The sequence below is a fragment of the Cnephaeus nilssonii genome (assembly GCF_951640355.1).
Source record: "Cnephaeus nilssonii genome assembly, chromosome: 19".
In the NCBI taxonomy this organism is placed as follows: domain Eukaryota; kingdom Metazoa; phylum Chordata; class Mammalia; order Chiroptera; family Vespertilionidae; genus Cnephaeus; species Cnephaeus nilssonii.
This window is the reverse complement of record NC_137090.1, coordinates 16,611,316-16,630,209: the sequence shown is the minus strand read 5'-3', so window position 1 is coordinate 16,630,209 and position 18,894 is coordinate 16,611,316. Positions and strand designations below refer to the sequence as shown.

The following is an 18,894-nucleotide window of genomic DNA, read 5'->3' as shown; positions in this document are numbered from 1 at the left end:
CAGCAGCCCCAGCCTGCTTTACAAAGGCCACGCTGGTCCCCTGCCTGCCTGGCAGCCGGCCCGCAAAATAGGCCACGAGGGAGCATCAGGGTCGGAGACCCCGCTGCCTGTGTCCTTGTGGCTGGACTGTTGCAAAGGAGGCTTCCCTCCTCGGAGATGGCGAAGGAGCATTTCCTTTGGTGCCTCCAGAAGGGCCCTTATGCTCCACTCCCACACCCTCTGGGCTTACTTACCTGCCCACAGCATGGCTGAGGCTGGGCCGCCTGTAACTCTTCCCTCCCCATCCACACCCTGGGGCGCAATAGCCAGCCTTTACCTCTGTCAGTGCCCACGTGCCCACCATTATCGCTTTCACTGGATTCTCCTCTGTTACTCTTAGTTTTATTCCCCCCTGGTTGGCTGGGCAAAAGCAAACTTCATTTAAAATCTGAGGGCTGGCTGTTTTATTTATTTATTTTATATTTTTAGTGATTTCAGAGAGGAAGGGAGAGGGAGAGAGATCGAAACACCGATGATGCTAGAGAATCATTGATCGGGTGCCTCCTGCACACCCCCTACTGGAGATCGAGCCCACAATCCAGGCATGTGCCCTAGACCAGAATCGAACCTGGGACCCTTCAGTTCGCAGGCTGATGCTCTATCCACTGAGCCAAACCAGCTAAGGCAAGGGGAGGATTGGCTGTTTTAGACTTTCCACCCACGTCTCATTGAATGCTACACAGGTTATACAGACCGAGAGAGAAAGACCCAGACGGACAGCAGACGGATTAGCGCGCTCCACCAAGGAGCCAAGGGTTTGCTCATCCACTTGACTGCTCCCTGAAATAAGTCAAATGAGTTTACAGGCCACTGGCATCTGTACCATGTGGTCTGTGCGGGCTCCTACATCAGCCATCTGCGTCCCCAGAAGTCCTGCCATCCGAGGAGATGGATGCCAATTACTCAATTAGCTTTTATTAGTGCTGATCTGCAGCTGCAAGACAAGGCCTTCCCTGCGTCCTGTTCCAACAGCCCCTGGGGTTCACCAGCAGGAGGAGCGAGGGGAAGCATGGGCACCTCACCCAGGAACCAAGTGCACCCCGTGTGCAAGGGAGGGAAGCAGTAAATGCACGTTGATAGGAATAAGAGTATGGACCCTGGAGTCACATAACTGGGCTCAAGTCCAAGCTCGGCCATGTAGGAGTCGAGTGACAGGGGGACAAGTTGCTGGACCTCTTTGCGTCTCCAGGGCCCCCTCTGTAAAATGGGGACGCTTGTATCTTTCCCTAACTTGACAGAGTCTATCAACTGACACCGTGTGGGAAATTGTGAGCTACTGCCACTCTTCCAGTATCCGCTGTGTACTGGCCTCAGGCACGGTACTACCTCATTTAATTCCTGCATTCATTCTTTTAGACAGGAATTGCCACTCCTGCTTCTAGAGTGAGAACATGGAGGTTAGGGCTACATAGCTAGAAAAGGCACCCAACGGATTCAATCCCAGGGAGCCTGACTCAGTGTCAAGTGCTAGACCAGGACTGGCTCACTCACTCAGTGAACTTGTATTAGATCTCTACCCTGACCCCCAGCTCTTGTTACCCAGATGAGCAAGAGGAGATTCTGCCCCTGGAGGGCTTCCGAATCTAGTGGGGAATTCAGGCCAAAGTCAGTGGCAACCAGGGTGGGGAGAATTGCCACGGCTGCCTCTTAACTGCTGGGGAGGCCAGAGGCACCCTGAAAAGTCTGCCCTTTGGTCCCTGCTCTTTGGGTGCCCAGGCTACTCGGGTTCCTAGCCTTTCCCAAGTCTGGCTCATCCGTTTCCCTTTCTTATGTGAGCTGCCCTGTCACATTCCAATCAATTCCTCTCTTGCTCCAACGAGCCAGAGTGGGTCTTCTGTTGCTTGCACTCAAGGAACCCTGAGTGACACAAGGCTGGTGGGGGAAACCCTTCTTCCAGGCTGTCAGACTGGGAGCCAGCTTGCCTCTGCAAAGGCCAGGGCACCTGAGTGAGAAACTCATAGTCAGGTTGGGGGGTGGGGGGCAAGTGAGGGCTCACGGGGAGCTCAGCACAGGCGAGGCCCCAGCTGGCAGGGCAATCTCTGTTTTACAGAGAAATGAGTCTCAGTGAGATGTAGCGATTTATCTAGCGCATACTTTGGAGCAGGGATTTGAACGGAGCATTGTAGCCACCCAGACCCCTAGTGTTTATCTTCTGCCTCCATGGGAAACATGCCTTCCGCTGCAACCCCAAAGCATAAAGCGTATGCCACACAAAATGCATTCTTACTTTGGGGTCCGGCTCTTTCTGCCCATGCGCTCAAGTGATACTCTGCATCCCTTTGTCCCACACCAAGAGAAAGGACACAAGGGTGCCATCCCCACGGGGTGGTTAAGAAGGGTCTGGCCCTGACCGGTTTGGCTCAGTGGATAGAGCATCAGCCTGCGGACTGAAGGGTCCCAGGTTCGATTCCAGTCAAGGGCATGTGCCTTGGTTGTGGGCATGTCCCCGGTGGGAGTGTGCAGGAGGCGGCTGGTCGATGTTTCTCTCTCGTCGATGTTTCTAACTCTCTATCCCTCTCCCTTCCTCTCTGTAAAAAGTCAATAAAATATTTTTTTTTTAAAAAGAAGGGTAGAACAAAGGCCAATTTTTTTACTGCCAAATAGTTATTTTCTGCTACCTGATTTCGTTAAAACAAAAACAAACAAGGCAAACAAACAAAAAGTCACAGTAAACGGTTTTTTTAAATGACCTCCTGGGTGGAATGGCTTCACAAAGTGACCTTTTGAGTCCTTTCCTCCGTCCCTTCTGACCCCTTCTGTAGAAGGGGCCTGGGGCCCAGCGGTCAGCGAACATATTCTGTAAAGGACTAGAGGGTAAATATTTTCGGTTTTGTGGGCAGTGATACCATCTCTCTGCACAGCTCTTTACATGGTCGTATAAAAGCAGCCAAAGATAATACATAAGTGGGGATGTGGGCGTGTTCCAATAAAACTTTATTTATAAATATAGGCCGCGAGCCAAATGTGACCCACGAACGGTAGTTCACCAGGCCCCACCACCACCACCCCAGTGTGATCTGTTCCAGGACAAGACTAAGTCACAGGACGGGTTACCTGTCATGGCGTGAGGGATGCTGGTGACCAGGATCTTCTGGTTCTGCATTCGGACCCCCGTCTCCGGGCTCTGCATGTCCTTCACTAGCGCTTCAATCTGCAAGGCAGAAGCAATCAGTGTGGCTCAGGGGGACCGTATCAGAGGCTGAGTCGGGCTTTTTGCACGGCACGGAGGGATCAAGGGACACAAAGATGGACACACGGAGCGAACCACGTGGGTGGCACTGAGTAGGGCCACCAGAACTAGAGGAGCAGTGCGCTCCAGGCACACGTGCCCTCGCTGTGGGAGTGCTCGGGAGACTCGTCCTGACTTGGAGATTCTGCACAGACTTTCAGGAGAAGATGGGACTTGACAACAAAGGCTTTTCCTGGACAGGAAGGGGGAGGATGAGCAAAGGCATGGGAGGGTGTGAGAGGGACAGACAGCAGTCAGACGGCGAGGCTGGAGGGACAGGTGGAGGCCCGATCGCAGGGACCTCGAATGCCACGCCCAGCGTGCGGATTTTGTTCCAGCAGCCGTTTCTGAGGGGTGGCCTGCGTTTTGGAAACGTGGACTATGGCAGAGGGAAGACACTGAAGCCTGAAGAAGGTTGCCCCAGTAGAGAAAAGTGGGAGATGTCACCAAAGCTGTCGCTGTAGTCTGGGCAGGAAGTGATGGGGCTTCACTGTGACACGTCAACCCCTCGGTCTAGTCTCAACGGAGCGGTCAGAGTGGGCCTTTCATCGTTTTAGAACATGTCACCTCTGTGCTCGAAACCCTGCAAGGGCCATTTCTCCCAGAGCCACTGGCCAAGAGTCCCTCTCCGGAAGTCGGGGCAGCTGTGCACAGCTGGACCTGTCCTCGTGGAGGGTTGCACCTGAAAACCAACCTGTCTGCTCCCCACACTGAAAGAGCTCACTGGTCTACCTCCTCCCCTCGATTTAACCCACCTGGTGGCATCACCATCATTCTCCTGCTATGTAACAAAATACACTCTCTAGGCCTCTGAACTCAGCCCTGCATTACAAAGTATGGTTTTCTAATCTCTTAGAATCTAATTAATTGTGTGAAAATACTTTATAAGGCATGATATGTTATACTGCATAAAAATAAATAAGGACAAAGTCATATAAACATAAATAGATGCTTTATGAGGAGACATATGCTAGTGGTTATTGACAGAATCATCATTTGTAGCATTTGTACAATTAATGCATCTTTGAAACTTTACATGTAGGACTGTGTTCAGATGCCTGGGAGTAAAAACCTAGCTCTACTCACCAATTAAATATATTCATTGATTAAGCATGTATTTATTGAGCATGTATTGCATGCCCAGCACTGCGGAGCACACAACAAAGTAAAAGAGATAGTCCCCATCCTCGGAGAGCTGGGAAGACATTTGAAGGAAAATAGAAATTTAACTGAGATAAACACTAGGGACCTGGGTGACTAAAACGCTCTGTTCAAACCCCTGCTCCAAAGTATGCGCTAGATGAATTGCTACATCTCACTAAGACTCATTTCTCCGTAAAATGGAGACTGCAAGTGCCTGGCCATCAGAGGAATGATGCGGAGATTAAGTGAGATCGATCGTGTAAAGCACTTAGCATCGAGCCACGCACAAAGTAAGCATGTATGAGATGGCAAAGGCAGGCTGAATGTTGCATCAAAAAAACAGGGAGTATACTGACTGGAATGAGAACCAGGAAGAAGAGGAGGCTGAGAGGATGAAAAGCAGTGTGCATGGAGAGAGTAGGATTTCCCTCGACAGGGAGGGAGGGCTGTGCTCCATGGGGGGAGGGGGGGAGTAAGAAGGCCCGGCTTCTCCACGCAGGAAAGTGAGGACATTGAAATGGGAACCTTCGCAATCCACTGTTGATGCGAACGCAAAACGAAAACAGTATGGAGGTTCCTCCAAAAATTACACGGAATCACCATGCCACCCAGCAACCCCGCCTCTGGGCATTTCTCAGAAAGAACCGAAATCAGGATCTCGAAGAGCTGTGAGCACTCCCGTGTGCTCTGCAGCATAATCCACTGTAGCCACGATGTGAAAACAACCTACGTCCACTGGCGGATGAACAGGTACAGAAAGCGTGGCACATGCATACAATGGAATCTTTTTCAGCCTTTAAAAAAAAAAGAAATTCTGCCGCATGCGACCACACGGATGAACCTGGAGGACATTTTGCTAAGTGATATAAGCCAGTCGCAGGAAGCCTACATGCTTCCACTTATGCGAAGTGTCTAACCGGCGAAATAAATCAAAGAGAGGAGGGAGGGGAAGAGGGAGTTGCTAATAAAAAGGCATAAAGTGTCAGTTAAGCAACATGGATAGATTCTAGGGATCTGCTCTCCCATATTGTTCGTACACTTAACATTCTTGTATGAAGTGTTCCACAGCAATAAAACAAATTTTAAAAATCGAGCATGAGCGCCCTGGCTGGCAGCTCAGTGGTTAGAGCACCGGCCACTTGAGAATTCAATTCCCTGTCAAGGTACCTCGTACCTCAATTGCAGGTGGAGTCCCCGGCCCTAGTCCAGGTGCCTGTGGGAAGCAACCAATCAACGTGTCTCTCTCCGGTCCATGTTTTTCTCTCTCTCTCTCTCTCTCTCTCTCTCCCCCTCCTCCCTTCCTTCTATTCTCTCTAAAAATCAATGGGGAAAATATCCTCAGGTGAGGATTAAAAAAAAAAAGATATAGCATTAGAGAGAGATTGACCCGGCTGCCCTGGAGGGGGCGGAAATCATGCCGAGGAAGCCTGATTTGGACAAATTAGACCTGCCTCCTGCCCCTCGGCCAGCCAGCTCCTGCCGCTGGAAGGTCCCCACCTCCTCAAGGAGGGAAGGGTGTGGGACGACGTCCTGAGTCACTGCTGAGGGCTGAGAGTCCACTTTCAATCTGTGGCTAAACCAGCATCTCGAGAAACAACCAGGATCCAGTGCATGGTCAAGGCCGCTCTGGGCACAGTGCCAGTGGCTCAGCCAGAGAGCAAGACTGACCGGGGGCCAGGGGGGGCCTGGGGCTCCTCGTGCAAGGCCGACGGCAAGCCGGCTTCCTCTGCGAGGACACTTTCCTGGCTCACAGGCTTGCTCTGGGATGGAAACTTCCTCTCCGCTCCATTCAGAGCCTCGGTCCTTGGTCTGCAATGTCTAGGCCTGGCAGTATCTCAGGCCACTGGGCCCGCAGAGCGGCCACAGCAGGGAGGGGAGCTAAGAGGCGCCCCAGGAAGGTGTGGGGGGCTGGGAGGTGGCCTCACTCCCCCTGGACGTGGCCAGGGGACCCAGGAGCCACAGGTTGTGGGGGTCACTCCTTCCGAGTTCTCAGCTAGCCGTGAGCTGTGGGTTCAAATGCTACTTCAAGAAGCACCTGACTTTGGGGCCTGAGGGCCGGCCAGGTGAAATCCCACATTTATTGTAAAATGATTTTTTAGATGAAACAGCAGCATTTCGAGGAAACAGAGGGCCCCGATACTGGAGAAGAAGTAGAAACCCACCCCACGAGTTAGAAACCTGAGTTTCCCTGAGAGAGAAAGTCAGAGAATTTGATCCCTTCTCTTTGAGTTAAAAAAAAATTAAAATCTAGTTATAAAGAGCTTGAAAATAACCTTCCGAGGAGGAATAATGAGAGCTATTTTTACAACACAATGAGGGGAGTCAGATTTCTTTCTGGCAGGTGGATCACCCTTCCAGAAAGGAGGGGGCATACACGGACCTCGAGAACATCCTGAGGGAGTTGGGCCCATTGGGATGCCAATCATTCTCCTCAGGACTCTCCTTGGAGGGTCTCTCAGCCACCGAGCGAGGAAAGGCTAGGACTCTGGCTGGTGGCACCGCCTCTGAGAAACTGTCGGGCTGAACTGCGCCCCCTCCACATTCCTGCGTTGAAGTCCTAACCCCCAGGACCTCGGAATGTGACTCCGTTTGGACAGAGGGTCTTTAAGAAGGTGATGGAACCCGGCCGGAGTGGCTCCGTGGTTGAGCGTTGACCTATGAACCCAGAGGTCACACAGTTCGGTTCCCGGTCAAGGGCACATGTCCGGGTTGCGGGCTCGATCCCCAGTGTGGGGCGTGCAGGAGGCAGCCGGTCAATGATTCTCTCCCATCATTGATGTTTCCATCTCTCCCGCTCCCTTCCTCTCTGAAATCAATACAAATCTATTGTTTTAAATAAAAGAGGTAATGGAGTTAAAATGAGGCCATTCGTGTGGCTCCCACTCCATGACGACTGGTGTGCTTTTCAGAAGGAAATGAGGGCACAGACACACACAGATGGAAGACCACAGAGGACACGGGAGAAAGCGGCCATCTGGCCGCCCAGGACAGAGGCCGCGAATGAAACCAACCCCGCCAGCACCATGATCTCCAAAGCTGTGAGCAAATCAAGTCCCCTTGCTTGGGCCCCCCAGCCTGTGGCACTTGGTCACGGCGGCCCAAGCCAGCGAATGTTTGCTTTGGTCTGTGTGTTGCCTCCATCCGAAACCCCTTTGCCCATCGAGACAGGAGAGAGCCCGGCTATCTCCCAAGCTCTCCAGGGAGCGGCAAGCCCGTGTCTTTCTGCTCCAAACGGCTGCCGACTCTGCCGACTTCCGTCCGGCGGGCAGTCCTCTAGGAATGAGGGAGAGGATGGCCATCCCCCCCCCAAATGTCAGTGCCCACTCCTAACCAGACTCAGCTCCCGGCGCCTCCAGGCAGCCACGTCGCCTTCCCAGGCAACGCGGAAATGTCACAGATCCAGGCTGTGCTGGACCCCGCCGGACCCCGTGTTGGGGGCAGGGGTGGTGGGGTGTCAGGCCCACGTTGCTCCTCTCAGATGCCAACGTGCTGCGGTGTGACGGCCGGCGTGACAGGGAACCCCCACATCACGAAGGAGCCGAGAGGAGGCCTTTGACGGCCTCCGCATCCCACCCTCCACGCCCACGCCCGTGCCTCGCATTAAGGACCTGTCACTCATGCGCAAGATCTGTGGGGCTGGAATTTTCCTTGCAGCCTAGGAAGGCTCCCGGGGGGATGATAATAATCAGGACATTTCTGTACACAGATGGGGAAAGCGACCAGGACCAGGAGGTGGTTTTGCAACAAAGCGGAAGGGGCTCCTGCTAAGGCGCCTGGCCACACGGAGGCCAGCTGACCTCCCGGCCATCGGACCGCGGCGTCTGGAAGACCCTCGAAAGTGCCACACCCTAATCGGGGCTCACAGTCTTTCCCCAAAACCTGCTCTTTACACCCTGGTCAAAAGCCCCAGGAGCGTCCTCGGTGACCCGGGCCGGCAGCGGCCAACCTCTGTGGACTCTGCTTTTGTGTCTGACGTGTCTCCTCTCTGGCCCCCATCCTGGCTCTCAGGCTCTGCCCACCTGGCATCTGCCCTCTGAAATGCACCCCCAGCCGAGGTGCCGCTGACACCTGGGGAGATCCGTCTGGGCTGTGGGGCTGGCTGTCCTGTGCACCCTGCCCTGACCCACAAGATGCCCATGGCATCCCCCTCCCCAGCGGTGACAACCCAAAATGTCTCCAGGGTTGCTCAAATGCCCCAGGGGCTTTCATCTTAGCTGTGCATTCAAATCACTCGAGAGGCTCTATTTAAAATACCTATGCTGCCCGGCTGGCGTGGCTCAGTTGGTTAGAGCATCGTTCCAACATGCCAAGATTTTGGGTTTGATCCCGGTCAGGGCATATACAAGAATCAACCAATGATTGCATAAACAAGTGGAACAAGTTGATGTTTCTCTCTCTCAAAATAAATAAATAAATAAATAAATAAATAAATAAGCCCAGCTGGGGTGGCTCAGTGGTTGAGGATTGACCTATGAACCAGGAGGTCATGGTTTGATTCCCAGGTTTCAGGCTTGATCCCTAGTAGGGAGCATGCAGGAGGCAGCCAATTAATGATTCTCTCTCATCATTGTTGTTTCTATCTCTCTCCCTCCTTCTCCTTTCTTCTCTGAAATCAATAAAAATATTTTTTTAAAAAAAAAACAATTTAAAAAGCCAATGCTTGGTCTCTACCCCACTTAATTACTTAATTACCTCTTAAGTGAATCAGGAACTCTAAGGAGGGTAACGTGAGAGCAATATTTCTCAAAGTGCAGCCAGGGTAGAGAAGAACTCATACTCTCTCATCAGAATCACCTTTCTAACCTGTAAACTAACTCATTTCATTCATCTCTGATTGTAAAACATCAAACAGCTTCTCCCTGAACACAGAGAGCAGCAACCTCCTCAGCACAACATTCGAAGCCCCCAGTTCTGGGTCCTTCCCTCCAGCCTTCCTGTCCGTCGGCCTCCTGCTCACTCCGGACCATCCCAACCCCTGGTGAGTCTGCAAACCATCATGCTATTTCACCCATCCATGTTTTATAATGCCACTGTCTTAAGGAATAAATGAGATGGTGTATGTAAGGCCCCCGTTGGGGAATACAAATACTTCATAAATATTCCTTGACTGTTTCTCTGAGTAGTGAATGGCAGGTGCACACAGGCCCACATGCCTTTAGTCCGGGTCCTTCAGCAGGCTGGACATCTAGTTCAGCAGGTTCATCACTAAGGATCCCCTGGCGCGGGCTCTTGAGACCTGCTCTGCACACCTTGGTTCTATCCTGCCTCCTGCTCTAGGGAGCTGTGTACCTGGCGAGGACCTCAGTAGCGAGGTGGAGGAGGGTGAGGCTGGGGTGGAGGAGGGTGAGGCTAGGGTGGAAGCGATGGAGAGTGGGGGAGGGGTGGAAGGGAGGCTGAGGGGGTGGAGGGTGAGGCTGGGGTGGAGGAGGGTGAGGCTAGGGTGGAAGCAGTGGAGAGTGGGGGAGGGGTGGAGAAGGAGGCTGGGGTGGAGGAGGGGGAAGCTGGGGTGGAAGCAGTGGAGAGTGGGGGGGGGTGGAAGGGAGGCTGAGGGGGGTGGAGGGAGAGGCTGGGGTGGAAGAGGTAAGAGTGCGATGGTGGGGGGAGAGGCTGGCGACCAGACTCCAGTCAGAAGGCCAAGGTAAAGAGAGGAGACTCTGCTAGACAACAGCCATGATGGCAAGAACGTCTGAGGTTCGGAAGACAAGGAGACAATCTCCAGACCATTCCTCCCCGGGCCTCCAGGCCTGCCTGTCTGGTGGAGGAAGAAAGCAGTCTTGGGGAATCCTGGAAGATGGCCATGGCTTTCAGATAGGGGGTTTAGGTGGTCTCCTCTGCGTTTAGGAACTGGTGTCTGCAATATCGGCTCTGGGGTCCTTTCTGACAACCTTCCGCCTGTTTTATGGATGAGCCTCACACCGCCACTGCCTGGATACAAACACAAGCTCCTAGAAGTGGGCGAAGGGGTGTGACCAGCGGTCCAGTGCGCCCGGCACTGTCCAGGTTTCAGCATTGAACGTCCCGGGCAAATCAGGACCGTTGGGCACTGACTACACCCACGTACTGAGCTCCAGGGGCTCAGGGCTCCACTCGTCACCGGGCATTCGGCTAATTCCACTCAACAAGATAAGCCTCAGGAGGTGGACACGGCGCCGTGAAAGGCGGCTGTGGACGGAAGGAAGGGTGGACAAGTGACCGAGGACCTAATCCGCTGACGATCTCTCCAGACACTGGCTATCTGAAGAGTTCACAACAAAATGAGCCGCTTTGTTTCCAAACACATCACCCGGCAAGACGCACGTTACCGCCCCGCGACCACGGAATAGCCTGTGCCAGGCTGAGACAGTCTGTGGCTGAAGAGAAAGGTTCCGACTTCTGCTGCCGGCACAGAGACCTGAGACAACAGATACACACGCTCCAATGGGGGACCTAGGGGTGCTGGGCGTGGGGGTGTCCTTTATCCTACAAATATATCATTGCATGATCGATGTGTACACAGTCACCACACACACACACACACAGACACACACACACACACACACTCACTTTAAAATACTGCAGTTTGGGATCCGAAAAAAATAACGCCCCAAAATGTTAATTTAACATCTGGGTGCCTTATAACGCTATCCGGAGACAGTCTTGCAGGTGACAGCCTGGGCTGAACTGCCTCGGGCACCCTCCTCTCCTGAGTAACAGGTAGTTCTGAGCCTGCAGCAGACCATCGCCCCTGGCTTCCGGTCTCCACTACAGACAGGTTACATGGAAACCTAATGATGATAGTCTTTAACACACACACACACACACACACACACACACACACACTGCAAAGAAGTCGCATTAACGGACCACAAGGGATGCCCTCCGCTCCTGCCCACACATCTCCGCGGACACTTCTCAGAGTTGGGTCCCCGCGCACCTCCCAGAGCCCAGGTGACAGACCAGCTTACCTTCTGGAGAAATGCCATCCTCGGCCTGTACTGCTGGCCCTGGTGCCGGATTGTCATCCTGGACCCTGGATGAATTCAGAACCAGAACACAAAAGGGAGAGAACAGAAAAAGCCCGCAAGTGAAAGGGCCAGCGTGCCTCGCGCACACCCTTAAGCCCAAGAGGAGGTGGGGGTGGGGGGGACCCGGAGAGCGCGGGGCGGGGGCGGCTGCTGCCTGCGGGGCCCCTTTACTCGCGCGGAGCTCCCGCCCCTGGGAAGCAGCTGGAATCCGCGCCAGCCAATCAGCGAGCCGCGCCGCGGGCTCATTAGCATGCGCTGCGCTGGCGTTCACCTGCCGCCAGGGGGCGGTGTGTGGCTCTGCCGGAACCCAGCAGAGCCTCAGGTGAGACCTGAGTGGGAGGATCTGTCATGAGATCCTTTCAACTCTGGGACAGATCCTCCCACTCGGAACGGAGTTGTGTGCAGAAGTGAGACAAGGCAACCTTACTAATCAGCGCGGTGGGAAACACAGTTCCTCTCCCAGCTCTGCCATAGCCAGCTGGGCAACCTTGGGCAGGTTCCTTCAAGTCTCTAGGTCTCAATTTCCTTCTCTGAAAAGTGAAAAAAGGGAGATCGTATCCAACGGAATGATTGGGTATATCATCGAATGGGGAAGTGTGTAATACAGTGCTTGGCCCTCAACGAATGTTTAAACGTGTTTAGGGGGCAAAATGATCAGTGGGATTGGCGAGATGTTGGTTAATAAAAGAAAGGAAGTGAAGAAGAAATGAGTTCATTGTAGTCCCTACTACTGGGCCAGCTGCCTGGTCTAAGCAAGTTCTATTTCACTACTCCGGTCCTTAGTGTTTTCATAGCTAGAAAATGAATGGGTGACCCTCCTACGCAACCATCAGAACCCTTCGTGGCTTGTCATACAAAGCACCTTTTCTGTTGTGTACAAGTTGGATGGCTATTGATTGTAGCCGACAAAATGTTTAAGTTGGAAAAGAACAAAGAGGGATTTGCCTCAGGAAGGCACAGTCAACCATGTCCCTGGTGCAGTGGTTCTTATCTGTATTTTTGGAGGCACATCCCTGTAAGAATCTGGTGGAAGCTAGGAACACTCTCTCAGGAAACATGGCTGTGTGCGCCTCTTTACAAATCCGCACACGTATTTTGAGTCTTTGTTTCTTGTAACCAAAAGGGTCAAGCATGTAGTGTGATGTTAAAAATTAATGACTGTGTCCCGGGGGGGGGGGGGGGGGGAATAATTTATTTAATTCACCTATTCATTTAAACGATGAATGTATTGTATGTCAGGCTTTGTGCTAGAGTCAGGAATTCAAAGCAGCATAGGATCCAATTTCTCAAGGAGCTCACAGGTTAATGGGGAGAATTATAAACAGAATCTATCTATAATGGTGATGCAGTCAATGCAGTGCTGGAATTTGTTGCAGAGCACCTTACCCAGCCAGAGTGGAAGAGAAGACCAGGAAGACTTCCTGGAAGAGGAGTCTTAAAGGAAGCTGGGAGTTAACCAGTGAAAAGGGATAAATGCAGGTACATCACAGAGAACAGCACAGAATGGGCGTGAAGGCAAGATCAGCATGCTTTGAGGGTGGTTACAAGAAATTCATTGGACACAACATCCTGTGAGGTTGGGGAGATGGAGATAGGGATCAGACAGTGGTTGGCTTTGATAGGGTTGGGGGGTGGAGAGTTTGGGTCAGGGATTACATGGACAGGGGCATAGGGAACTGTCTGAAGTGACAAACGTTGTATATCTTGATAGGAGTGGTGGTTACAGAGGTAAGTTTGTCAAAACTCATCTGTCTTCTTAAAACTGGGCGCATAACATTGCATGTAAACTACACCTTAAGGAAAGGATCGACCCAAAAAGCAAATATTATCTTGCAACATGACAGAGGGACATAGCGCTAAAATGAAATCCTCCTGTGACGCCGTCAGGTAAATGGACCCCCCATCATCATCACCATCGTCACTCTAGTCATCCGTGTCCTCCTCCTCAGCAGAAGGGTGTGACTCGGGGCCTGGATTGGGGCCATGCTGCCCTGGACGCTGTACAGTGTGACCAACATGGACCTTGTCCCTGTAGGATAAACGTCATCCAGGCACAACTGTGCGGCCATCACCCAGGTCTAAAGTCACCTCCCCAGGAAAACGTCCCAGCATGCCCGGGCAGCTCAGCAACTTACTTCAGTTCACTGTGCTGAGGGCTGAGGAGGTGAGGCCTGAAAAGACACGGGAGGATAAACACCCCAACTCTCCCTCTCCTCCTTCTGCCTCCCATTGTTCAGTCCAGACCGGAAGCCAGAGGCACTGCAGCCTGGGTGATGCAGTCTGTTAGGGTCAGCCTCCTGGGACAGAGAGCAGGGCAGAGGAGGGCCAGGGATCCCGGTGGAGGGGCCTCAGGGCGAGGCAAACCCTGCCGAAGCAGCACAGTGGCGAACTGTCTCTGACCGTATGGACTCCCAGAGGAGGGTCCTCAGGGTTGATCCTGTGTCCCCAGCTCGGTAACAGCACCTCCTGCCCCTGAACAGACATCTCCCCGACTCGGAAAGAAATCATGTTGAATTCATCTGTCTCCTGGAGCCACTGCCCTGACTCTACCCCCACTCCCGTTTGCATTTCACATAATTCTGTCTCGTTTGAATGTGTTACACTTGTGTATTACATTTGCAGTTCTAAAGAAATCATACAGAGAAAAACAACACCTTAGATGCATGCACGTTTCTTCCTAACTCCTGCTAGGGAGGCAAGAGCTCGGGAAAACAGATTCCAGCAGGAAAACCAGAGGCCCTGTTGGCTACCCAGCGAGCATGCAGGGCCCACGGGACAGAATCCCTCTGCAGCCCGCTGGTCAGCGCCAGGTCAGCAGCAACGCAAGGAGGGGCGGAGCACAGCCACCCGTGACCCTGTACTTTCACCTTCTGCACAAAGGAGCTATTTTAGGCCTCTGGAAGCTGGCCACTCTTGGTGTGATGGGGGGGGGGGGGGGGGCGGGGAGGAGAGGAGGAGGAGAAGGAGGAGGAGGAGGAGGAGGAGGAGGAGGAGGAGGAGGAGGAGGAGAAGGAGGAGGAGGAGAAGGAGGAGGAGAAGGAGGAGGAGAAAAGAATGAGAAGAAGAGTTGGAGCTTTTCTGGAATGTTTCCTGCCTCTCTCTTTCTCATCCAGGAATTGTTCAAAAACTATTTCGGCCCATGGTGGCCACCAACTACATCACAAAGTACAGTCCTGTAAACACCTCGTCCCTATCTCTTTTATCCTCAGTGGAAGTCTTTGGACCCATCCGAGATGACCTTTCTCACAAGCATTGCCAGGCGTAAACACAGGTAAACAGAGCAAAGTCACACCTCGCTCTGCCCCCACCTCCTCCCAGCTGCTCGGGTTCTCTTCTGTCTCCCTGTGTCTGCTGTTGCCTTGAGAAGGATGTTCTTTAAAACTCACCGAGGATATGTTTTTATTGATCTTTAGAGAGAGAGGAAAGGCCAAAGCCATCATCACTGCATGTGACCGGAGATCAAATCCACAATCGAGGTATGTGCCCTGACCGAGAATTGAACCCGCAATCTTTTGGTGTACAGGGCGACGCTCCAGCCAGCGGAGCCACCCGGCCAGGGCTTGGTAAGGGTGTTCTTATTTTTCAGTATAGAGACTTTCGAACAGTGGAGTTTTTGTAAATGACATTATGGGAAAAGGTTTCTTCACGACTTGGAAAGGCTGGGATAAGGGGAAGTGTGAAAGCCTCAAGGCACAAGATGTGTGTTCTCGTCCCTGCTCCGCCTCTGACTGGAGGTGTGGCTTTTTAAACAGCTCTGCTGAGGTGTAACTGACATCCACTCCGCTGTGCCTGCTTAGTGTGTACAGTTTGATAAGTTCATGTATGTGTACATGATCAAGACAGGGAGTGTAGCCATGCCCCGCCAAGAGCCTCCTGTGCCTTTGTGATCCCTCCCCCTGCTGGCCCCAGACGGCCACTGACCTGCTTTCTGTCACTACGAATGAGTTCGCGGGTGACTTTGGTCAAGTTGCCTAATCTCTGATTCTCTAGTTTCCTACCACTAATAAGAAAGCATTAGCCCTAACTGGTTTGGCTCAGTGGATAGAGCGTCAGCCTACAGACTGAAGGGTCCCAGGTTCGATCCCGGTCAAGGGCATGTGCCTTGGTTGCGGGCACATCCCCGGTAGGGGGTGTGCAGGAGGCAGCTGGTCGATGTTTCTAGCTCTCTATCCCTCTCCCTTCCTCTCTGTAAAAAAATCAATAAAATATATTTTTTAAAAGTATCAGATTTGATGAATTCAAAAGTCTCCTCCCATTTTACAAGTCGTATGACTTTTGTATTCTAAGCAGAATGAAAAGCTCAGTCAGCCAAAGGCTGGCAAAGTGGGGCTCAGCGCTCCTGACAAAGAGCGGCTCCTCTGGACGTGGACCCCACCCCTCACCCCCAAACACACACACGGGATTCCAGGTGACAGACATTCAAAAGAGCGTGGCTCAGCGGTGAAGCGTCAACCCAGGAACCAAGAGGTCAGGGTTTGATTCCCTGTCAGGGCACGTGCCCGGGTTGCGGGCCGATCCCCAGTAGGGGCCATGCAAGAGGCAGCGGATGGATGATGTTCCTCTCTCTATTTGCTCCCTTCCTCTCTCTCTAAAAATCAGTAAAAAACATTTAGATAAAGAAAAGAAAAGAGCTGAACGTTTCCATTGACGTTCCCCAACCAGTCCTGCCACAGTTGATCAGAGGGGGTGGGGGAGGGGCAAGCAGGCCCCACTTGGGGAGAAACCCCCCCAGGGAAATGTACTACTTGGTGCACCCCACCTGTGCACCCAGAGGCTTGCTGAAGTCTCTTCTTCTGTCACATACGCTCGAAGGAGGGTTAAACGGAGTGCACTCCAGCTGAGGGCCCTGTACCCACGCTCAGATGCTCCCGCTGCCTCTGGGGGTGGCTCAGGCACCCCAGCCCAGGTGCCCAGAGCCAGAGCCATCACTGCATTTGCGAGGAGCCCAGAGGGCAGCAGAGAGCACGTCTTAAGGCTCCCAAAGCAAGGGCTTTTCCAAAGCTCTGGCCCTTCTGCCGTTTCCTTTGGTTTTCCCGGGAACGGCAGTGTCTGGAAGGGAGCCGGAAGGTGACCGCTACAGGAGATGCAAAGAAAATAAAAACATGAGCCCCTGCAAGAATTGTTTTACACATCCATAACTTCCACTCTACTTAGATGCTGTATATGCTGCCCACACTCATTTCTCTTTGCTCCATGTGTGGATCTAATATTGCTTTCTCTCTCTTCTCTATCTCTTCGGTGGATGGATAGATAGATAGATAGATAGATAGATAGATAGATAGATGATAGATAGATAGATGTATGTCTGGTTATACCCCCTGAACCTTGGAAAAGCTAGTTCTGCCCCTTCCTTGCTCTCTTTATCTTCGGTAGACATCCCTTCTGAGTTCAAAATTCAAGCTACTTTACAGACCCCAAATTTAGTGTTGTGTAGAAAGTCCACACCTTTAGGGTAGGAAGGAATAGGGAGTGACTGTTAATGAGCGTGGAATTTCTTCTTGGAGTAAGGAAATGTTCTGAAATTAGATAGTGGTTGTGGTGCTCAACCTTGTGAATATACTAAAACCACTGAATTGTACACGATAAAAGGGTGAGCATTATGATATGTGAATTATATCTCGAGTTTTCTGAGTGCAAATTCAGGGATTTAATATTCCCAAGATATTGCTATTGTAATCCCCCCCTCCTTTTCCGCAAAATCTTCAGTGGCTCCCAGCCTCTCTAAGGCAATGGGCATTTGTCCTGCCAACCCCCCAGGGAAGAGATGGTTTCTAAGGCAGAAAAAGGAAGCAGTCGGTCAGAAAGTCCCCTTCCGTACCGTCTGTTGCTGGAACTCACCTGCCCACTGTATGAGAGCAAGTCCAGGACCAGGAGGAAACGGAGCCTGTAATCCCCAGGAATCCAGCCATGTTTGGGCAGGGAAATGGTTCTAGCTTCCTGTGGTTCTTTTTCCTCTTGTTTATCCTCTAGGACCTATTACATGTTCATTCATTGTTCCAACTTTCTCTGCTCTGTGTTAGGAAGTAGTGAGTTTTGTTCAACAAGCCTTGACTGAGTGCCATTTCTGGGGTGGGAACTATATTAGGCACCCATGGTATAACGGTAAATAAGACCTGGTCCTACCTTCAGGGGTGTTCGCAACTGGTCTCAGCCTATTAATAACCCACATTGTAGCTGGACCAGCCTTTGGTTCTTATTATGATCGCAAGATGCCCTTCAGCAATAACCATCAGGAAACTGAAAAGATACAGGTTTATTGCTTGCAGGAAATTACACAGTGCACTGAGCTACATAGCAAAGTTTACAACAGGGGGGGGGGGGGTCAGGGGAGGGAGAAGGAGAGAGAAAGAGAGAGAGAAAGGGCCTGGGGTTCTGTTTTTATTGGGGTCGACAGTGAGGGGCCGAGGGTTTCTCCTGGCTCACTCTTTATTGGTGAATTTATTTATTTTTAATGGATTTGTTGTTGTTGACAGTATTACAAATGTCCCCCATTCCCCTCCTACCACCCAGCCCCCACCCCACCCCAGGCCTTCCACCCCACTGTTGTCTGTGTCCATGGGCTAGGCATATATATACAGTGTTCTTTGGTTAATCTTTTCCCATCCCCCCACCCCCCACCCCTTTCCCCTCTGAGATCTGTCAGTCTGTTCCATGCATCCATGCCTCTGGACCTATTTGTTCATCCGTTTATTTTGATCTTTAGTGACTTTAAAACACAAGAGCCGGAATTTAAAGCACAGGAAGAGAAAAACAAACAAGCAGCCAATTGGTCAGCGATTGAAATCAGCCAAGACCTTCCGAACAAAGGAGCCTCAGTGTGGAGGCGGCCTGGCTCCTCATCCAGGGTCACGTGGCCAGCAAAGTGTTTACTGGGACAGCTGTCTTTGAAGTGGACTCCTTGGCAATCAAAGCTTAAGTCGGGCAGTTGCTTTATAAAAAGAAGTGGGGGGGGGGGGGGGGGGGAGGGGCAGGCAGGGCTTACACTACAAGGGCATCCCCAGTAGGGAAGAAAAATATAAAATATCATTCTGGGAGTAATGCAAGGCAATGATACTGGAGTATGTGGAAGGCAAAAAAAAAAAAAAGTGAAGAAAGGAAAGGTGGTAAGAGCCTGCTCACAGTCATGGAAGCAGGAAATGATGATAATACACACATACCAGGAGGTATTAGGATACCTGCTCCCTTCATTTAGTTCTCACTACAACCCTATGAGGAAGATGTCTATTATTAATATACCCATTCAACAAATGAGTAAATTGAGACTCGGAGCAGATAAGTAGCAAGTGGAAGTTCATTCACTTAGGATACAGCAGGGCCAGGATTGGGACCAGGCAGCCTTGGACCTCATACCTTACCTCCAAGCCATACCGGGATATATATATATATATATATATATATATATATATATATATATACACACACACATATATATATATATATATATATATATATATATATATCCTCACCTAAGGATATTTT

The 18,894-nt window shown here is 51.6% G+C and overlaps 1 protein-coding gene across 5 annotated transcripts in view; it reads right to left on the bottom strand.

Annotated features, from left to right (window-relative positions):
• Positions 1 to 17,561, bottom strand: part of RGS9 (regulator of G protein signaling 9) — a 56,591-nt gene extending 39,030 nt beyond the window's left edge. For 3 of the 5 annotated variants that reach the window (XM_079796856.1, XM_079796858.1, XM_079796859.1), the window contains exons 1-4: positions 17,254 to 17,561; positions 13,295 to 13,444; positions 11,356 to 11,945; positions 3,094 to 3,190 (exon numbers count right to left, since the gene is read on the bottom strand). In XM_079796856.1, coding sequence (XP_079652982.1) covers positions 3,094 to 3,190; positions 11,356 to 11,412 — 154 coding nt within the window. In that variant the 5' untranslated portion in view covers positions 11,413 to 11,945; positions 13,295 to 13,444; positions 17,254 to 17,561. Of the gene's footprint in view, positions 1 to 3,093; positions 3,191 to 11,355; positions 11,946 to 13,294; positions 13,445 to 17,253 lie in introns of those variants that run through there. The other 2 variants (XM_079796857.1, XM_079796860.1) reach the window with 2 other exon arrangements.
• Between the last annotated feature and the right edge of the window lie 1,333 nt (positions 17,562 to 18,894).